Here is a 19,149-nt window from a genome sequence, read left to right as displayed (position 1 = left end):
CCAAAGACATTTCGGTCAAAATTGTATGAATTATGATGGCTGAAATGCCTCCTTGTGCATCACATGAAGAGCAGTATGGACGCAGCTATTAGTCTTGTAGCACTTTTTGTAAAGTGACTGTCGGTAAACACGGCCATCACCACGTCTTCATGTGACTCTACATATTACGATCTGTCAGCTCTATGATAGAATGGTGTGTCTGTTGTGACTCGCAGCTTTGCGTTGTTGTATCTTTGCATGGTTTTGTAAACAATCTTTTTGATAAGGTTGCCCCTTTAAGCACTTGATCAGCCGGAAGGTGTCCTTTTCCTCGGCTGCGTACCGTGACACCGCAAGACCCAACCGGGATGGAAATCATTGGCTAAATCCTCCACCAATCAGGTGCCTGGAAAACGCTCTACCACAAGTGATTTTTACGCAGATAATTTATATTACGTAACCATCCTTCAATCGCAATCACGGCATTTCGCGAGAAAAGTGCTCCTGCTTTTACTGGGAGACTCGCAGGAGAGTTTCAGTGGTGAGTTCTGTTTGTGGAAACTCTTTAAGTAGACTCTGTTTGCTGATTGCCGGAGAAGTAGATTCTATTTGCTGTAAATCCTGCCGAGATCCCACTTGGCTTCCAAGCTATTGACTGAAATAGGTGGTGTCAATCCGCCAACCTTTTTCTTGAATCCCCAGCAGCACTGAACCACAATGTGCCCAGTATCCCCCACTCTACTATTACCACCAAGATGGGGGTAAGAACCCTGGTTCAATGAAGAGTGCAGGAGGGCATGCCAGCAGCAGCACCAGGCATACCCGAAAATGAGGTGTTAACCTGGTGAAGCTACCACAGTACACTACAGACAACTTATATTATGGTGAATACATTCACCACAGTCACCAATAGTGCAGAGTATGGAAAGTGGAGATGCACGCGAGGTGAGAAGTGAAGGGGCGCAGGGATTAGATGGTTGGTGGGCTGGATGAGAATACAATGAGGAGAGAGGGTCCGAGGCCATGGAGGGGTTTGAACACCAGGGTGAGAATTTAAATCTGAGATGTCAGAACGGGAGCAAATGTTGGCGGCCAAGAATAGGAGCGATGCAGGTAAGCGGGGCAGGTAATCTGTACTCAGTCAGATCTCATATACAACGAATTGAGACAAATGGTCCCTGTCCGCTATTTATTAGTACAAACAGCTGAACACATTTCTCACCAACTTCACAACCCAGGAAGTGGTCATTGTAGGAAAATGTGGTAATCAGCTTGCAAACAAGAAGATCACACAGACAAGAATGTGATAAGTTAGTTTGGTTTTGCCACGCTTGTAATGATTTCATTGCTTTTTATTGTGTGGTAATAGGAAATAAAATTCAGCAATAAGTTTGATTGATAGCCAAATGCAAAAATACACAGCGGACGTAGCAGTATTGGTTGAAAGTAGGTCAGGCTTACATTTCAGATGAGACCCTTCAATACAACTGAATCCAGTAGCAACCTTTAAAGGGCTATTTTATCTATTCATAGCTTATGCTCCCTGAGTGTCTCTTGTGAACATGAATTTGCCATGCTTGTATTTTTTGCCTGTTGCTCAGCTGCAACCCCACCCTCCTCTCAGTCTTTGTTTGTCACATAAAGAGGCTCGCCTCTCGTACCCGGTCTCCACCTATAACCTCAACTGTCTTCCTTTTCGCCCGTGCTTACAGGGCACCCGTGCCCTCCTCCTCTACCAGGGACCTGAAACAATGAAACTCATTCACAGTCTGTCTACCCACGTCTGCCTGCTTTCAAAACCCAAGTTTATTACCCAGCCATTAGTTCTCGAGGGACGCTCCTCTGACCCGGGACATTGGTGTCTTTCGGGAATATGGACCTTGGCGCCTCATTAAAAAAACAAGATTACCATCCCCCTTTCCCACCCCACCTCCTGTTGTTAAACCTCTGATTGGATTTATTTTCTGACAGTGAGTGATGTTCTATTGACCTCCTGGCTCTTGGCACCATTTCCTAGGTTCGCCTATTGGGGAGAAAGGCCAGATGATATTAGTTACGTCGGGCACCAGGAATGCCAGAGCGTTCTTGGCGTCCGGTTGTGCGCAGGCAAACAGGGCTGGTGGTGGTGGTGGTGGGGAGCGGGCCGGGGGGGGGGAGGCAGAGGGGGAGGACAGGGGCATGCAGCGGCGATTGGGCGAAGGGAGGGTTGCAGATCTAAAGTATCACCAGCACAATCAATCACGATGCGGGAGATTTAAAAACTTCCTTCCCTTCTGCCAGCCACTGTTGACTTTGGGAGTTATTTCCCACCTCTCCACCCAAGGCAGTTGGCCCATTGGCAGTGAGGCGCCTGGGAAACACCGTTCACAGCTCCAGGGTCCCAGGGACCATTCCCGCCTTGGGGGTCACTGCCTGTGCGGAGTCTGCACGTTTTCCCTGTGCCTGCGTGGGTTTCCTCCGGGTGCTCCGGTTTTCTCCCACAAGTCCCAAAATATACGCTGTTCGGTAATTTGGACATTCAGAATTCTCCCTCTGTGTACCCGAACAGGCGCCGGAGTGTGGCGACTAGGGGATTTTCACAGTAACTTCATTGCAGTGTGAATGTAAGCCTACTTGTGACAATATTAAAGATTATTATTATTACTTGCAAGTGAGTCTGACCCTGAAAGATAGGCCGGGGGTAGACACTGACCAGGAAGTTGGAGACCAAAGGAAAAGCCCGCATCGTCAATTCAGAGATTTTCCCATCGGATTGGAAAATATCATCTTCCTGTGGCACTTACAGGGCTGCATTGACAGAGATGCTGTGTAACTCTGGCATTTCCCTCAAGTAAAAATTCTTCCCATGTGAGTGAGTAGGCGATATGGACATCAAATCAATTCTAATCCTAATCCCGGTCTTACATCCAAAAAACATGCACTTTCTTGACATGGTCATCAAACAAGGATCAGGAGTAGGAATCCGGCCTAATTTTCTTCATTTCCTTGGTTATCCTGGGACAATGAAAGCCATCGGGGCTCACAGGTTACTCATCTGGTTGAGGTGAGTTGGCTTGACATTCACCAGGGATCAACTATGGCACTTCCTAACTCTACTATCTCAGTACCTGACAAAATGGCACATTTAAACCAATGGGGAATTCTGCACTGCAATATGCTCCAGACCAAAACATTAGAGGTTATGATCATTGAACCATGCCTACCCACCCCTTGTCAGAAATCTATTTCCACATTTGTGATAAAAAAACATTTGGAACATGAGATTTGGGTTTAAATAGCTGGGGCACTGAAAATGTTCTACTCATTCCTGATTAAACCATGCATCACAGTTGCAGAATCACAATGGTTGGTGGTTGATCAATGAAAGAGCCCCAGTACGTACCTGGTGCTTGGTATTTGTACTAAGTCCTCATGTTCTTGCTCATTGGGTGCTCTGCAACATCGAGGGGTAGCAATCATGCAGCCCATTTTGTTAGCACAGGTGCTTGGTGGACCTCAGATCTAAGGCCACTCACTAGGTGGGCATGTTAACTTGTACACATCATACATCTTCCACATAAACATCTTGCTTCACACAGAACGTCATTAAAGAAAATCAGGAAGTGTACATTGCGAAGCAGTGAGAAGCCCAAAATATTTTTTCGAACAGTCAAGCTTCTTTTCCTTGTCCTTCTTCCCTGTGGCTGACCCTGCCAAAGACGACAATCAGTCCGCAGCTGTCGATATGAATAGCGATTATCTAACCAGAGGGGTCCGCGGTGAACATAAATCAAACTGCACTGCTTCCTGTCTGCGTAAATCTCAAGTGCTCCTCACGTCTTCAGCTTCCTGTCGAATCCGCGAAGCAATAACTGTTGTTACTTTCTCAAGTCTGCCGCATGTACTCAGATCTGTGTTCAGCTGACCGACCGTCTTTTGCAATCCTGCGTTTGTTCACGTTAGGTCCGACTGAGAGAGGTTAAAAGACAGACTTGCAATCTTTCTTACCGTTGTGATGTCCCATAGTGCATTACAGTCAAATAAATACTTCTAAAGTGTAGTTGCTGTTTTAATATATATCTAAACTGAGCACCCATATTGCACGTAGTGCAGTTCCATAAACTGCAATGAGGTAAAGACGAGATCACCTGGTTTAGTGCAGGGATAACAATCACTCAGGGTGTCAGGAAGAACCCAAGGCTCTTTGATATAGTGCCTTGGCATCTGTTAGATCCAGCAGAGTGGGCAGATAGCACCTAGGTTTAACGTCTTGTCTTAAACACCACAATTCTATCAGTGTAGTGTGTCCTCAGAGCCAAACAGGGGCATCAGCCTGGATTATGTTCTCCATTCACTGGAGGTAGCACCTGAAACCCATCGGGTGAGATTCTCCGTTGGCCCACACCAAAATCGGGCAAGGAAATTTGGCGGGAATAAATTTTGACGCCGAAATTGTGGAGGGGGCCGGGTTCACGCCAATTGTGATTCTCCGGTGCCTCAACAGTGGTGTCAATGCATTCCACTCCGCACGCACAGTAAACTCCGTTTGCATATCATAATCAGGCCTGATCCAGTATTCTCTGGGGCCTCCTCGATTCTCCCCCTTCACCGGGGGGGGAATTGCTGACGGAGTGGTTCACTTGTGTTTCCAAAAATCGTGAAACAGGTGCCAGGGCTGTGGGGAGTAGTGGCCAGGAGGTGGGCTGTGGGTTCAGGGTGGACGGACACGGAACACCATTGCCGCAGCCTGCAAGGCAGCCATGCAGCTGTGCATGTCGCTGACTGCCCACTGTTAGCTTAGCATGGGTCGTACGGGTCCCCCCCCCCCCCCCAGGCCACACCCCTAGATACCCTCCAGCCCCAGCTAGCCCATCAATGGGGTAGGCGTGCTCCAGCGCAACCTGTGCCATCTTGTTAGCAGGGCTGAGTGTTTGTGGGGAGTGAAATGTATATGTGCAGCTGCACCTGGTCAGCTCCTGAGTATCAATCACTGACCTGGCGAATCATACACCATTTTTCATTGGAATCGATCGTGTTCCACGTGGTGCTAGCCTTTCAATTGTTGCTGGATCGGTCCAGGTGCAGCGTAAGATTTGCTGAGGTAGATGTCCATTAATCCTGCCCCGGAATCAACAGTTAGCATCAGGAAGGATCCCACCCAAGACCTCCAGACACAGTGGAAAAAAACAAGCAAGGTATATTTTGCAAGATGTATCCTAAGGAGTCATCACTTCAGCCAGAATTCTTGGGTGAGTAAGACAGGATGGTGGAAAATCTCCTGCCCCACTTGAAGAAGATCACAGGAGATTCCTCCGTCTAGTCAATGTTCATCCTTCAATCCGCACCCTCAAAACTCACAAATTATCTGCTCATTATCTCAATGTTGTCTGTTGGATCCTGCAGTTTGCAAATTGGCTGCTGGTTTGGCTACAATGCAAGAAGTATTTAATTAGCTTTCAAGCATTTTAAGGTGTTCTGAGATTGCGAAAGGCGTTAGATAAATGCAAGGTTTCCTTCTCCCTTTGCCTTGTGGGTAGAGGGTGACGACACTCCTGAGATTAACTCACAGGAGAGTCACTGGTTGAGGTTGTGATCCTTGGCAGGACATTAGCAAATATCCTGCTGTTGCTTCTGTTGTTATCTAATGGACTGGTTGAAGTCAACAGTTTATCGAATGTGCCAATAGATGCGGGGGGGGTTCCCATGAATTGTTGCAACTAACCCAAAGATGAATAAAGTGTTTGGCTACTCTGATGGGGTAACTTTGAAATTACATTTCAAATTTCTCAATCCTTTTGCAATTTCCAAGTGTTTTGATACCAGGAGGAAATGTCATCACTCTAAAACCCTGGCGCATAAAACTACCTTTGAATTGTTTTGACATTTTCTAAACTGTTGCCTTCATTCCACTTGTGCGGAAAACAATGGTCAAGATGCAAAAGTATCCTTAATGGACACCAGAAACTCTCAGTCTTTGTGCAGTTTCAGTCATTTTAAAATTCGGTATTAACCCACTGTGATGGTATGTATTAGGGATATTAAGGTACCCTGGGATGCCGAGAGGCTATTGGTAGAAAGACACTGGATCCCGATTGGATCAGCCGCCTGCTGGCTCCACCCAGCAAGGCGGAGTATAAGAGCCCGGGTTCTCCCAGCAGCCGCATTCTGTAACTGTGCTGCTGGGGAACAAGTCTGCGTAATAAAACCATCGTTCGACTCCTTCTCATCTCGTCTCGTTAGTGATTGATTGTGCTACACCCACCAATTCTCCATTTTCTAACTTCCTCTCCTGTGAATGTTTTGGTTGTGGCTCAATGTGTGGCTACTCTCACCTAAAAATCAGAAGGTTGTTGGTTCAAGCCTTACTCCAGAGAATTACTGAAGGACTGTTGCAATGTCGGAGGTGCTGTCTTTCAGATAAGGTGTTAAACTGAGATCCTGGGCTGGATTCTCCGATTCTGCAGCGACATGCCGACGCCGGCGTGGCAAATGTGGCATTTTGGATGCCAAAATCGGCACCGGACCCTCACCGCTCCTGGGGCCGGTGAGGGGCAAGCAGCAGCGCCGGGTAAAACTCCCGGCTCACGTGCCAAAAACGGCCGGAGAATGGCGGGGTCCGTGGCCGCGCACGCGCACGGTGGCGACCTGCAACGGTTGGGAACTTGGCCCATCGGGGGCGAAGCATCGGGGCAGGGCCTCCCGATTACGCGCCAACGCCGTTCCAACAGTGCGCGCCGTGCGACACATTGACGCCATTTCGGAGGGGGCAGAGACAAGAAAAGCAGCATCAAACCGCCGGCACTACCGATTTGGCCGTCGGAAGGGATTCTTCGCCCGTTGCTGATTACGATATCGACGTCGGGCACTGCCTTCCCGTTCAGGTAAACATACAATATCCCATAGCGTTAAATCAAAGAACAGGTGGATTTTCCACCTGATATCTTTTCCCTCAACCAACCTCAATAAAACGAGGATACAGTGACGATGGACTAGTAACCCATGGGCCCAGGATAATGCTCTGGGGACACGGGTTCTAATCCAGCCACAGCAGCTGGTGGTGGAATTTAAATTAAATTAATAAATTTAGAACAAAGTTGATATCTGGTGACCATGACAACTGTCAGAGAGTGTTGTAAAACCCCATCTGGTTCACTGATGTCCTTTAGGGAAGGAATTCTGCCGTCCTTACCTGGTCTGGCCTACATGTGACTCCAGGCTCACAGCAATGTGGTTGGCCCTTAACTGCCCTTTCTGTGGCCTAGTAGGCCATTCGGTTCAAGGGCCCTTCGGGATGGGCAACCAATGCGGGTGATGCCCATGAAAGGCTAAAACAATGATCATGTGGTAACTGTCACAATGTGAATGGGAATTCGCTGTGTGCATGTTGGCGTGCATGGCATTGACAGGAAACACAACCCTTAATAAATGCCAGTCTTTCTTTTTCTATGTTGAAATGGGGAAAATATGAGAGCATGGCGTTTAATCAAACTTCTCACTTTCTCGTGAAGTGGGCATTAACAGAAAATTGCTTTCAAAGCGTAACAGTAAGGGGAAGAAGCAAGCGATTGCAGGTGAAGTGGAGGGAAAGGAAGTGAAATGAACCGATGGTGGATTTAAATTCAGTCAATAAATGCACAGTGGTTAGCACCGTGGCTTCACGGCGCCAGGGTCCCAGGTTCGATTCCCGGCTGGGTCACTGTCTGTGTGGAGTCTGCACGTTCTCCCCGTGTCTGCGTGGGCTTCCTCCGGGCGCTCCGCTTTCCTCCCACAAGTCCCGAAAGACATGCTGTCAGGTAATATGGACATTCGGAATTCTCCCTCGTGTACCCGAACAGGCTCCAGAATGTGGCGACGAGGGGATTTTCACAGTAACTTCATTGCAATGTAAGCCGACTTGTGACAATAATGATTTTTTTTTTTTAATTAAAAATTAAATCTGGACTAAAAAGCTAGCGTGAATAATGGTGACCATGAAACTATTTGATTGCCATAAAAACCCACCTGGTTCGTTAATGTTGCTCGGGGAAGAAAGCTTCTCATCTCTACCTGGTCTGGCCCAGATGTGAATCCAGACCCACTGCAATGTTGTTGACTGACAACTGTCCTGTGAAATGGCCCAGCAAACCTTTCAGTTGTTAAGAAGACAGCTCACAGCACCTCAAGAGCAATTAGGTGCAGGCATTAAATGCTGAACTCTCCAGTGACGCCCACAAAGTGTGAGTGAATAATCAGGTTAACCAGGGCTTTACATAACTGAAACGTAACATGTCCCTTTTGTATTCTAGTCTCCTTAAGAGAAATCCCAACATTTCTAGAGCCGCGTAATTATATTTAGTACCTGCCCATGAGCTTTTAATGAATTCTGTACTTGGGTCCCTCAAGTCTATGCTCCTGCATGGTTCCTAGCTTCTCAACATTTGTACAGTATTCTAATTAATTTGTGTTGGATCCAAAATGGATGACAGCACCTCTCCACACTCAAGACCATCTGCCACAACTTTAACCACTCACTTGAGCTATCAGTGTTCCTTTGCGATGTCCTGTTCCCATCAACAATTATATGGGGCTGGTTTAGCACAGGGCTAAATCACTGGCTTTGAAAGCAGACCAAGGCAGGCCAGCAGCACGGTTCAATTCACGTACCAGCCTCCCCAAACAGGCGCCGGAATGTGGCGACTAGGGGCTTTTCACAGTAACTTCATTTGAAGCTTACTTGTGCCAATAAGCAATTCTCATTTCATTTTCAACACCACCACTGACTGCGTAATGTAACACCGTTAGTTGTTCTGTAAAATGATGTTGTACTTTCAAGAAATAACTTACATATTGGGAGTGCTGTAATAGTGTGTAATAAATCAGATTCTCTTTCAGCTAAGCTGCATTACCATTTTTATAAAATAGGAGAGAAATATTTCTCTGGTGATCTGAGAATGAGCAAAAGACTACATGACTGGGACAGATTTTAATTTGACAAAATGAATGAACAGACAGAATGCTCTCAAATCTTTCTCTTTGTCCATTCACAACTGCGTTACGATCACTGCAGTCTAATGACAGCTGGATGAATGTATTCATCTTGCAGCAATGCATGGAATCTGCCAGCATTGTTCTCCACAATCATTGCGATTGACTTGCTTGCTGATGTAAAGGCAGCTGGCCGGAGGTCACTTTAATGACCCCTTCACTGCATTCCAAATGGTTTTGGGTGTGTTACGATTCAAGTGGAGCCGATGCATTACTTGGAGAGTAGGCTGCCTCCAAGCTCTTACTTTTTTGAGGAACGGCAGCAAACCTCTTGTTGAGTCCGGACACAAATGCTGTAGTCACCATCAACGGTTTGGAGGGGTTGCTTTGCAACTGGGTCCATCCTTCCAAAGTGGCAGGGTGACATCTTGAGAAGGGGTTGGTTCTCGCTTTGGACTCTGCACAGTACAAGCTCTGTATCTGGGCGATGACTGGCAGCTGACCATGGGTCAGCATCGAAACAGCTTTCTGAAGGGGTTTCATTTCCACAGCCTCCATTTCCACGTGATCTGATAGCGATCTAATTGTTGATGGTTTCCTCAAGGGCTTTCTCACCGAGCGTTTCATACTACGTGGACACAACTGCTTAACAATTGGTGATGTCCTTTCAACTCTTATTGGCCTTGGCACATGATCCTGATGACAATTGTTGTAGATTAGGACAAATTCTTTCAGCGAATGCAGTGGAAAGACAAACGTTCCTTTACTACATTTTTTGAATATCTCAATAACCACATCTAAGAACAGAGAGAGAAAATTGTTGAATGCACACCTGCCTTGTTCATTTATGAAATATTCATTTCATCGCTTGAAAATTACCGGCGATGTCTGTAAACCCTCTTCTCTAACTACCCGAGTGAAACAACCATCTTACCAAGAGTTTCATAAACTAATTGAGGGATGAGTGTTTTGAGAGCTGAACAGTGTCTATGTAAAGAAGGATTGGCGTTCATCTCCAGTAGCCAGACCTGCAAACAGATCAAACACATATCTGTTAATCCACGGAAATAGAAAACAGGAGGAGGCCATTCGGCCCTTCAAGCCCGCTCCGCCATTCATTATGATGCTGGCTGATCATCCAACTCAATAGCCTATTCTCGCCTTCCCACCAAATCCTTTGATCCCCTTCGCCCCAAGAGCTGTATTTAATTCCTTCTTGAAAACATACAATGTATTGCCCTTGACTACTTTCTATGGTAGCGAATTCCACGGGCTCACCGCTCTCTGGGTGAAGAAATTTCTGGTCGTCTCCATCTGGAACGCACTGCCTGGGAGGGTGCTAGAGACAGGATGACTCACATCCTTTAAAAAGTACCTGGATGTGTATTTGGCACGCCATCTTCACAACTTCGGTAGTAGGGAAGATGCTGGAATCTATCATCAAGGAAGAAATAGCGAGGCATCTGGATGGAAATTGGCCCATTGGACAGACGCAGCATGGGTTCATAAAGGGCAGGTCATGCTGAACTAATCTAGTGAAATGTTTTGAGGACATTACCAGTGCAGTAGATAATGGGGAGCCAATGGATGTGGTATATCTGGATTTACAGAAAGTTTTTGACAAGGTGCCACACAAAAGGTTGCTGCGTAACATAAGGATGAATGGCGTTAAGGGTAAAGTAGTAGCATGGATAGAGAATTGGTTAATTAATAAAAAGCAAAGAGTGGGGATTCATGGGTGTTTCTCTGGTTGGCAATCAGTAGCTAGTGGTGTCCCTCAGGGATCAGTGTTGGGCTCACAATTGTTCACAATTTCTATAGATGATTTGGAGTTGGGGGACGAAGTGCAATGTGTCCAGGTTTGCAGACAACACTAAGATGAGTGGTAAAACAAAAAGTGCAAAAGATACTGAAAGTCTGCAGAGGGATTTGGATAGTTTAAGTGAATGGGCTAGGGTCTAGCAGATGGAATACAATGTTGACAAATGTGAGGTTATCCATTTTGGTAGGAATAACAAAAGGAAATATTATTTAAATGATAAAATATTAAAACATGCTGCTGTGTAGAGGGACCTGGGTGTGTTCGTGCATGAATCGCAAAAAGTTGGTTTACAGCTGCAACAGGTGATTAAGAAGGCAAATGGAATTTTGTCCTTCATTGCTAGAGGGATGGAGTTTAAGACTAGGGAGGTTATGCTGCAATTGTATAAGGTGTTAGCGAGGCCACACCTGGAGTATTGTGTTCAGTTTTGGTCTCCTTACCTGAGAAAGGAAGTACTGGCGCTGGAGGGTGTGCAGAGGAGATTCACTAGGATAATCCCAGAGTTGAGGGGGTTGGATTATGAGGAGAGCTTGAGTAGACTGGGACTGTACTCGTTGGAATTTAGAAGGATGCGGGGGGGGGGGGGGAAGAATCTTATAGAAGCTTATAAAATTATGATGGGAATAGATAGGATAGATGCGGGCAGGCTGTTTCCACTGGCGGGTGAAAGCAGAACTGGGGGGCATAGCCTCAAAATAAGGGGAAGTAGATTTCGGACTGAGCTCAGGAGAAACTTCTTCACCCAAAGGGTTGTGAATCTATGGAATTCCCTGCCCAGTGAAACAGTTGAGGCTCCTTCATTGAATGTTTTCAAGATAAATATAGATCGTTTTTTAAAGAATAAAGGGTTATGGTGTTCGAGCAGGAAAGTGGAGCTGAGTCCACAAAAGATCAGCCATGATCTCATTGAATGGCGGAGCAGGCTCAAAGGGCCAAGTGGCCTACTCCTGCTCCTAGTTCCTATGTTCTTATAACATTCAAAGCTATGGGCCAAGTGCTAGCAAGTGGGATTAGGTGGGCAGGTCAGGGCCTTTCATGTGTTGGTGCAGACCCGATCAGCCGAAGGGCCTCTTCTGCACTGTAGTATTCTGTGATTTTGTGATAAACAGCCTACCCCGTATCCTTAGACTGTGACCCCTGGTTCTGGACACACCCACCATTGGGAACATCCTTCCTGCAACTACCCTGTCCGGTCCTGTTCGAATTTTATAGGTTTCTATGAGATCCCCCCTCATTCTTCTGAACTCCAGCAAATATGAGTGGCTGGTTTAGCACAGGGCTAAATCGCTGACTTTTAATGCTGACCAAGACAGGCCAGCAGCGCGGGTTCAATTCCCGCACCGGCCTCCCTGAACAGGCGCTGGAATGTGGCGACTAGGCGCTTTTCACAGTAACTTCATTTGAAGCCTACTTGTGACAATATGTGATTTTCATTTCATTTTTATTTCATAATCCTAACTAATCTCTCCTCATATGTTAGTCCTGCCATCCCAGGAATCAGCTTGGTGAATTTTCCCTTCTCTTTATAGCAAGAACATCCTTCCTCAGATAAGGGCCGGGATTCTCCCCTACCCGGCGGGGCGGGAAAATCCGGCGTAATGGAGTGGCGGGAACCACTCCGGCGTCGGGCCGCCCCAATGGTGCGGAATTCTCCGTGGGCCCCGATCGCGGGCCAGGCCACCGTGGGGGCACCCCCCAGGGCCAGATCACCCCGCGCCCCCCCCAGGACCCCGGAGCCCGCCCACACCGTCTGCCCCCGCCGGTAAGGTAGGTGGTTCAATCCTTCCGGCTGGCGAGGGTTGACAGCGGCGGGACTTCGGCCCATCGCGGGCCGGAGAATCGCCGGGGGGAGCCTGCCGACCGGCACGGTGCGATTCCCGCCCCCGCCGATTCTCTGGTGGCGGAGAATTCGGGACACGGCAGGGGCGAGATTCACGCCAGCCCCCGGCGATTCTCCAACCCGGCGGGGGTCGGAGAATCGCGCCCTAGGAGACCAAAACTGCACACAATATTCGAGGTATGGTCTCACCAAGGCCTGATATAATTGCAGCGAGACATCCCTGCTCCTGTACTCGAAACCTCTCGCGATGAAGGCCAGCATGCCATTTGCCTTCTTTACTGCCTGCTGAAACTGCAAGTTTACCTTCAGTGATTGGTGTACGAGGACACCCAGGTCCCATTGCACATTCCTCTCGCTCAATTTATAGCCACCCAGATAATAATCTGCCTTCCTGCTTTTGCCACCAAAGTGGATAACCTCACATTTATCCACATTATACTGCATCTGCCGTGCATTTGCCCACTCACTCAGCCTGTCCAAATCCCGCTGAAGCATCTCTGCATCCTCCTTAACTTGCTTTCTTCCTTGAAGACACTCCTTAAAATCTACCTGTTTGGCCTATTATCTGCCCTAATATCTCTTTGCATGGCTCCGTGTCATTTTGTTTTTCAATGCCTCTGAGGAAGGTGTTCGGATGTTCTATTTCATTAAAGGTGCTTTAATTGTTGTTGTTATTGTTGTTGGATTGTTACTCTTCAATGAGGAAAATCATCACACTACACGCAGTAGCGAGGGAAGTTAGAGCAGAATTGACGGGCTTTCATCTGCGTCTAATTGTATTAAGCCTAGACTGTGCCTGCCCCGTTTATACAGGGTCAAACAATGGAATGGAAAACAAATTGGAATTGGCAAATGGTGTCAAGCAGTGTTCTACATGGATGGGTGCTGGAACTAATGTTGTTCATCATTCATAGAGCATAGAACATAGAACATACAGTGCAGAAGGAGGCCATTCGGCCCATCAAGTTTGCACCGACCCACTTAAGCCCTCACTTCCACCCTATCCCCGTAACCCAATAACCCCTCCTGACCTTTTTTGGACACTACGGTCAATTTAGCATGGCCAATCCACCTAGCACAATTCACACAAACAATATCCACTCAGGAACCAGAAACGCAATTTCAGAATTTGCAGATGACACCAAATTAGGAGAGACAATTATTACAGAAGAGGACTGGAACAAAATATGGGAATGTCTGAAAAAACGTGACGAATGGGTGTGTAATTGGCATCTCAACTTCAGTGCAGATAAGTGTGAAGTAATACAGGAAGACATGGGGACGAGGAGCAGAACAATCTGAGGGACAGATAAGTAGATCAGTAAACATAGTGATACATATGAACAAGACCATACAAAATGCAAGCAAAGCACTAGGCCGAGATTTTCCGCTGCATCGCACCCCTCCCAACCGGTCGGCTTTTCATTGGCCGCTGTTGGGGTCTTCTGGCCCTGCCAAAGTCAGTTCTACACAAGCAAACTTGTGTAGAACCTTGGTTGGCCTCAATTGGAATATGGTGAATAATTCTTGTCTCCATTTTATAAAAAGGATATAGAGGCACTGGAATAAGGTACAAAGAAAATTTACGACAACAGTACTAGAACTGAGAAGTTATGCCCATCCGTAAAGATTGAACCGGCTCTTGCTTCGAGAAACTAAAAGACTGGGGTGGTCTGATTGAAGTTTGTGAAAGTGTTTTTATAGGATACACGTAGAGGAGATGTTTCAACTTTGTAATTGAAAATATGGAAAGATGTGTCATTTGAAACATGGAAGTCTGGCAATATCTGGTCTGAGAGAAGCACGAGAGGATACAGGGAAAGATCTCACTAAGGGTTAACTGCAGCTGCAAAGAGCAGGATTATAAAATGCAGATTCCTTCTTCCAAACAGGTTTAGCAAACAAACAGGATTTTTGTATGAAGCTAAAAACAATGGCTCACACCTTCACTGAAATTAACCATCTTAGTAAGCATCTGGAAAAGCATGGATGAGGTTTTCAGTTGAGCTAGGTGATAAATGTAAACCTTTCAAATTATAACCAAGTGGATTTTTAGCATTACGCTAATAGCAATGATTCACACATTCATTGAAGTAAAATCAGCAGATAGAAAAGAATGACTAGGGGGGCAAATATATAGATGTGAAGCTCTGCTGACATCAGGTAAATTAAAAGAAAATTGGAGACTATCAGTCTACGAGAAACATAATTTAAAGCCAAAATCAAAGTCAAAATTATGAGCTGGGGACACAATTTGAAAATAAAACTATAGAAATAACAGGAATCAAAATTCACACATCTATTGAAATCAAAGCACTTCTGAACATCACAGAGGACACAATATAAACAGACCTGAGAGGTGAGGTCAACTCAAAATGAATACTTAGTTGTATTAGAATGTTTAGATCAAAGATACTTTTTATAATCCAAGTGAAATAAAGATTACTTTATGATAAAGCCATAAAAACTTAATAACTGTTAGAATATAAACCCAAAGACCAGAGCAGGAACTACCAGAACTCAGAGAGAACTTAGAGAGAGAGAGAACTTTACTCGGTGATGGGAAAGCAACATCGGAAGACCGAGCAACCCAGAGAAACAAGCAGAATCCAAAGTTAAAGAAAACTGATTGTCAAGAAAGACTTGAAAGTCTGCAACTGGTCCCAACAAGACAAGATCTTTTTTACCTTTCTAAAAAAAGTAACTTGATCTTTTTTAACTTGAAAATAAAGTTAAATTCAAATTGATAACCTGAAAGAGTGGTTATTATTTTCTTTAGAAAGTTTACTTTACTTTACTTAGGAAGCCGGACCCGTGTGTAAGCTACTTAGTGGTAAGTAAATAAAATTCTTCTCTGAAGATACGGGTGATGCCGGGGGATAACTTGAAATACTAGTTTGACCCGAATAGCACCCGCCTAAGTCTGCATAGGAGTCAGGGAATGAGAATCCCTGCTCACCATTTAGAATAAATTGACCCTTTTTGGTATAGGGGGAATTCTAAGAATAGTGGTGAGGTAAGAACTACAACTTCCAGGTGACATCACAATCTGGGGGCATAAATATAAGATAGTTACTGATATAACCAAGAGGGAACTTAGGGGAGATTTCCTAACCAGAGAGTAGTTAGCACGTGGAACTCAATCCCGCAAGGAGTAGAGATGAACAGCATTGATGGATTCAAGGGGAAGCACATCAGCCGAAAAGCAACAGAAGGATGTGTTAGAGTCAGAGATGTTTACAGCATGGAAACAGGCCTTTCGGCCCAGCTTGTCCATGTCGCCCAGTTTCTATCACTAAGCTAGTCCCACTTGCCCGCATTTGGCCCATATCCCTGTATACCCACCCTGCCCATGTAACTGTCTAACTGCATTTTAAAAGACAAAATCGTCTCCGCCTCTACCACTGCCTCTGGCAGCCCGTTCCAGATGCTCACCACCCTCTGTGTGAAGAAATTTCCCCTCTGGTCTCTTTTGTATCTCTCTCCTCTCGCCTTAAACCTGTGCCCTCTAGTTCTAGACTCCCCTACCTTTGGGAAAAGATGTTGACTATCTACCTTATCAATGCTCCTCATTATTTCATAGACCTCTATAGGTTCACCCCTAAGCCTCCTACGCTCCAGGGAAAAAAGTCCCAGCCTATCCCACCTCTCCTTATAACTCAGACCATCGAGTCCTGGTAGCATCCGCGTAAATCTCTTCTGCACTCTTTGTAGTTTAACAATAACCTTCCTATAATAGGGTGACCAGAACGGAACACAGTATTCCACGTGTGGTCTTACCAATGTCTTGCACAACTTCAGCAAGACAACATGGTACTACATGAAGTAGTGTTCGAAAGGTTTTGTGTCGAGCATAGAAACCAGGAAGGACCTGATAGACTGCCTGGCCCGTTTCTCTGCTAAAAATACTGAGTAATGCCTATTTGAAATGGACAAGTAGAGGTGGTATTATGAACAACATCAGAGAGAAATCAGTATCACAAGTGCCTCCTTTAGGAGAGTATGGTTATCATTAATCTAATCAAAGTCCAATCAAACAAAGTAACAGAAGCTTAATTTCTCCCCCCTCCCCCCACCAATAGGCCAGCGGTACACAAAATCCGATGTTTTTTTAGGTGTTGATTGAAGGATAAATGTTGATCGGAACATCACAGAGAACTCCCTTGCCCTATTTTGAATAGTGCCATATAACCATTTACATCCACCTGAGAGATCTCAGTTTAACATCTCAGACAGAAGATTGCACCTTCAACAGGACAGAGCTCCCTCAGCACTGCACCGAGATGCCAGTTTAGATTGTGATACTGAACTCTCTGAAGCTGGGCTTGAACTAACAGCCTCGGACTCAAAGAGCTTGCCACCACAGAGTCAGAACCTTATTCACAATGGTATTCTTTATTCATCGGAATTAGTTGGAGGATTTCCTTTCTCCTTAACACAACATTTATATTACACATGTCTCTAACATTAGGGAAGTCACTTTGTGAAGTGCTTTTTATGTGTATTTTGGCACCCCCCCCCCCCCCAAATTAATTAATCTTCCGACATTCATATTTGTGTACATGGATACTTAAACATCCATAACAGGTGAGAATAAAAATGAGAATCACCTTGAAATTTTGATCAACAATGAAGTCGCACCCTATGAGGTCAAAGTAGCCCAGTTTACAATCCAGTTTGCCCTTGGCAGTATTGAAGCACATTATCATGATCTCCTGCATTCTCTTCTGTAAGAAAGCAATCATGGTCATTAATCAGTGTACTACTTCCGATGGTCATCACCCCAAAACATTGACTCTTGCTTCTTTCCCTCCACGGAGGCTGCCTGAGTTGCTGGGTGTCTCCCAGCACGTTATTGTTAATGTAACAGTTCCAAGCGCTTCCCTCCCTTGATTGTGTTACTAAAAGAAATGCATGTATGACAAAAATGTTAGAGGACCCAGAGGAGGGGCTTCGCACAAGGTAATGCTTTGGACAGAGATTGGGGGTTTCTGATTTCTGTTGTTTTGAAAGTTCAGTTGCAAACATTAACTCTGATTTTTAAAGTTAGAGTAGGGAATCTGTCAATTGTACACAGGTGGCGGGTGTTAACTGGGGATCGATTTGTACCTACGCACGCAGACTAAAATTATGATCACTTGGTTTGGAAGTGTATGCTTGTAATGTGCAAGTCTGCAAATAAATATTAAAATATGTAAAGATTGGCTCCAGTTGTATCCTTCACCATTTTGCAAACAAGCTCTGCTGCTATATTTTCCTCCAGAAAGCCAAATAATATATAATTAATATCTCGCACTTTTTGTGTACACAGCAAGATTACTGCTTCTGTGTGGACGTAATGAATTGAGAACTGCACTTTTATCCTCTGACTTGGGCAGGTTAACCTCTGCAGTTAATTGTAAGTTACAGTAAGTTCCATACTGGGGCATATTTCGGATGCCCAGCTGCGGCACGGTAGCACAGTGGTTAGCACTGTTGCTTCACAGCGCCAGGGACCCGGGTTGGATCCTGGCTTGGGTCACTGACTGTGTGGAGTCTGCATGTTCTCCCCGTGTCTGCGTGGGTTTTCCTCCGGGTGCTTTGATTTCCTCCCACAAGTCCTGAAAGACGTGCTTGTTAGGTGAATTGGACATGCTGAATTCTCCCTCCGTGTACCCGAACAGTGTGGAAGGATCTGCGTTCTGAAAGCTAGTGATTCGAAACAAACCTGTTGGACTTTAACCTGGTGTTGTAAGACTTCTTACTGTGCCCATCCCAGTCCAACGCCGGTGTCTCCACATCATAGATGATTAGAAGCATTGTAATTAGTTTCACAGCTGGGTAATAGAGATCGATTCAAACATAAAGGGCAGTGAAATTAAACAATCCAGATGGCTGGCTGTGTGTAAGCTGTCAATTGCAGCTCAGTTACACCAATTCCCATTTTTATGAATGAAAGCCTTGCAGATCAAAGATCTGAGGGGATTTAAACTCAGCTGATGTGGTTTTTGCCTTGGAGGAATTCACAGGTACTGCTTTCTCTGCCTGAGTCAGCAGTTGTATTGCACAGGTGAATTTTACAGCAGTGACGTTTTTTTTACTGTCTCCGTCTGGACTGCTCTCTAGCTTCCATGCAGGGATCTCTGTAATTGGGGGGTCTTTGGTGGGGTTCTCTCTTATGGGGGGGGGGGAGGCTGTCTGCTGGGGGTCTCTGTAATGGAGGTATTTTTGGTGGGGATCTCTTATGCGCGTCCCTGGTGGGGGTCGCTGAAATCGGGGTTTCTGGTGGGAATCTCTCTTAGAATCAGAGAATGGGGGGGTTCTGGTGGGGGTGTCTTTAATGGGGGGTTTCTTGTGGAGGTCTCTGTAATGGGACACTTTGTAATGGGGGGTCCCTGGCAGGGGTATCTGTAAAGGGTCTCTGGGGGGGCGTTCTGTAATCAGGGGTTTCTGCTGGGGTTCTCCTTTATGGGGAAATTCTGGTGGGGTCCTCTGCAATGAGGGTCTCTGGTGGGGGGGCAGGATTTGTATTGTGGGGCAGAAAGGGGCTCTCTGATGAACATTGGGGGCAACTCCCTAAAGAGTT

The 19,149-nt window shown here is 45.8% G+C and overlaps 2 protein-coding genes across 2 annotated transcripts in view; both read right to left on the bottom strand.

Moving 5' to 3' along the window:
* The window catches only part of LOC140392596 (probable pleckstrin homology domain-containing family N member 1), a 63,985-nt gene extending 60,253 nt beyond the window's left edge, over positions 1-3,732 (bottom strand). Inside the window, exon 1 of the mRNA XM_072477997.1 lies at positions 3,362-3,732. Coding sequence (XP_072334098.1) covers positions 3,362-3,447 — 86 coding nt within the window. The 5' untranslated portion in view covers positions 3,448-3,732. The remainder of the gene's footprint in view (positions 1-3,361) is intronic.
* Positions 3,733-8,905: 5,173 nt separating this feature from the next.
* The window catches only part of LOC140392594 (protein polyglycylase TTLL10-like), a 75,488-nt gene continuing 65,244 nt past the window's right edge, over positions 8,906-19,149 (bottom strand). Inside the window, exons 9-11 of the mRNA XM_072477995.1 lie at positions 17,195-17,311; positions 9,857-9,950; positions 8,906-9,719 (exon numbers count right to left, since the gene is read on the bottom strand). Of these exons, the coding sequence (XP_072334096.1) occupies positions 9,169-9,719; positions 9,857-9,950; positions 17,195-17,311 (762 nt within the window). The 3' untranslated portion in view covers positions 8,906-9,168. The remainder of the gene's footprint in view (positions 9,720-9,856; positions 9,951-17,194; positions 17,312-19,149) is intronic.

Source organism: Scyliorhinus torazame, chromosome 16, assembly GCF_047496885.1.
Source record: "Scyliorhinus torazame isolate Kashiwa2021f chromosome 16, sScyTor2.1, whole genome shotgun sequence".
Lineage (NCBI taxonomy): Eukaryota > Metazoa > Chordata > Chondrichthyes > Carcharhiniformes > Scyliorhinidae > Scyliorhinus > Scyliorhinus torazame.
Note: the sequence above shows the minus strand (reverse complement) of the source record. Positions and strands in the feature narration are given on the sequence as shown.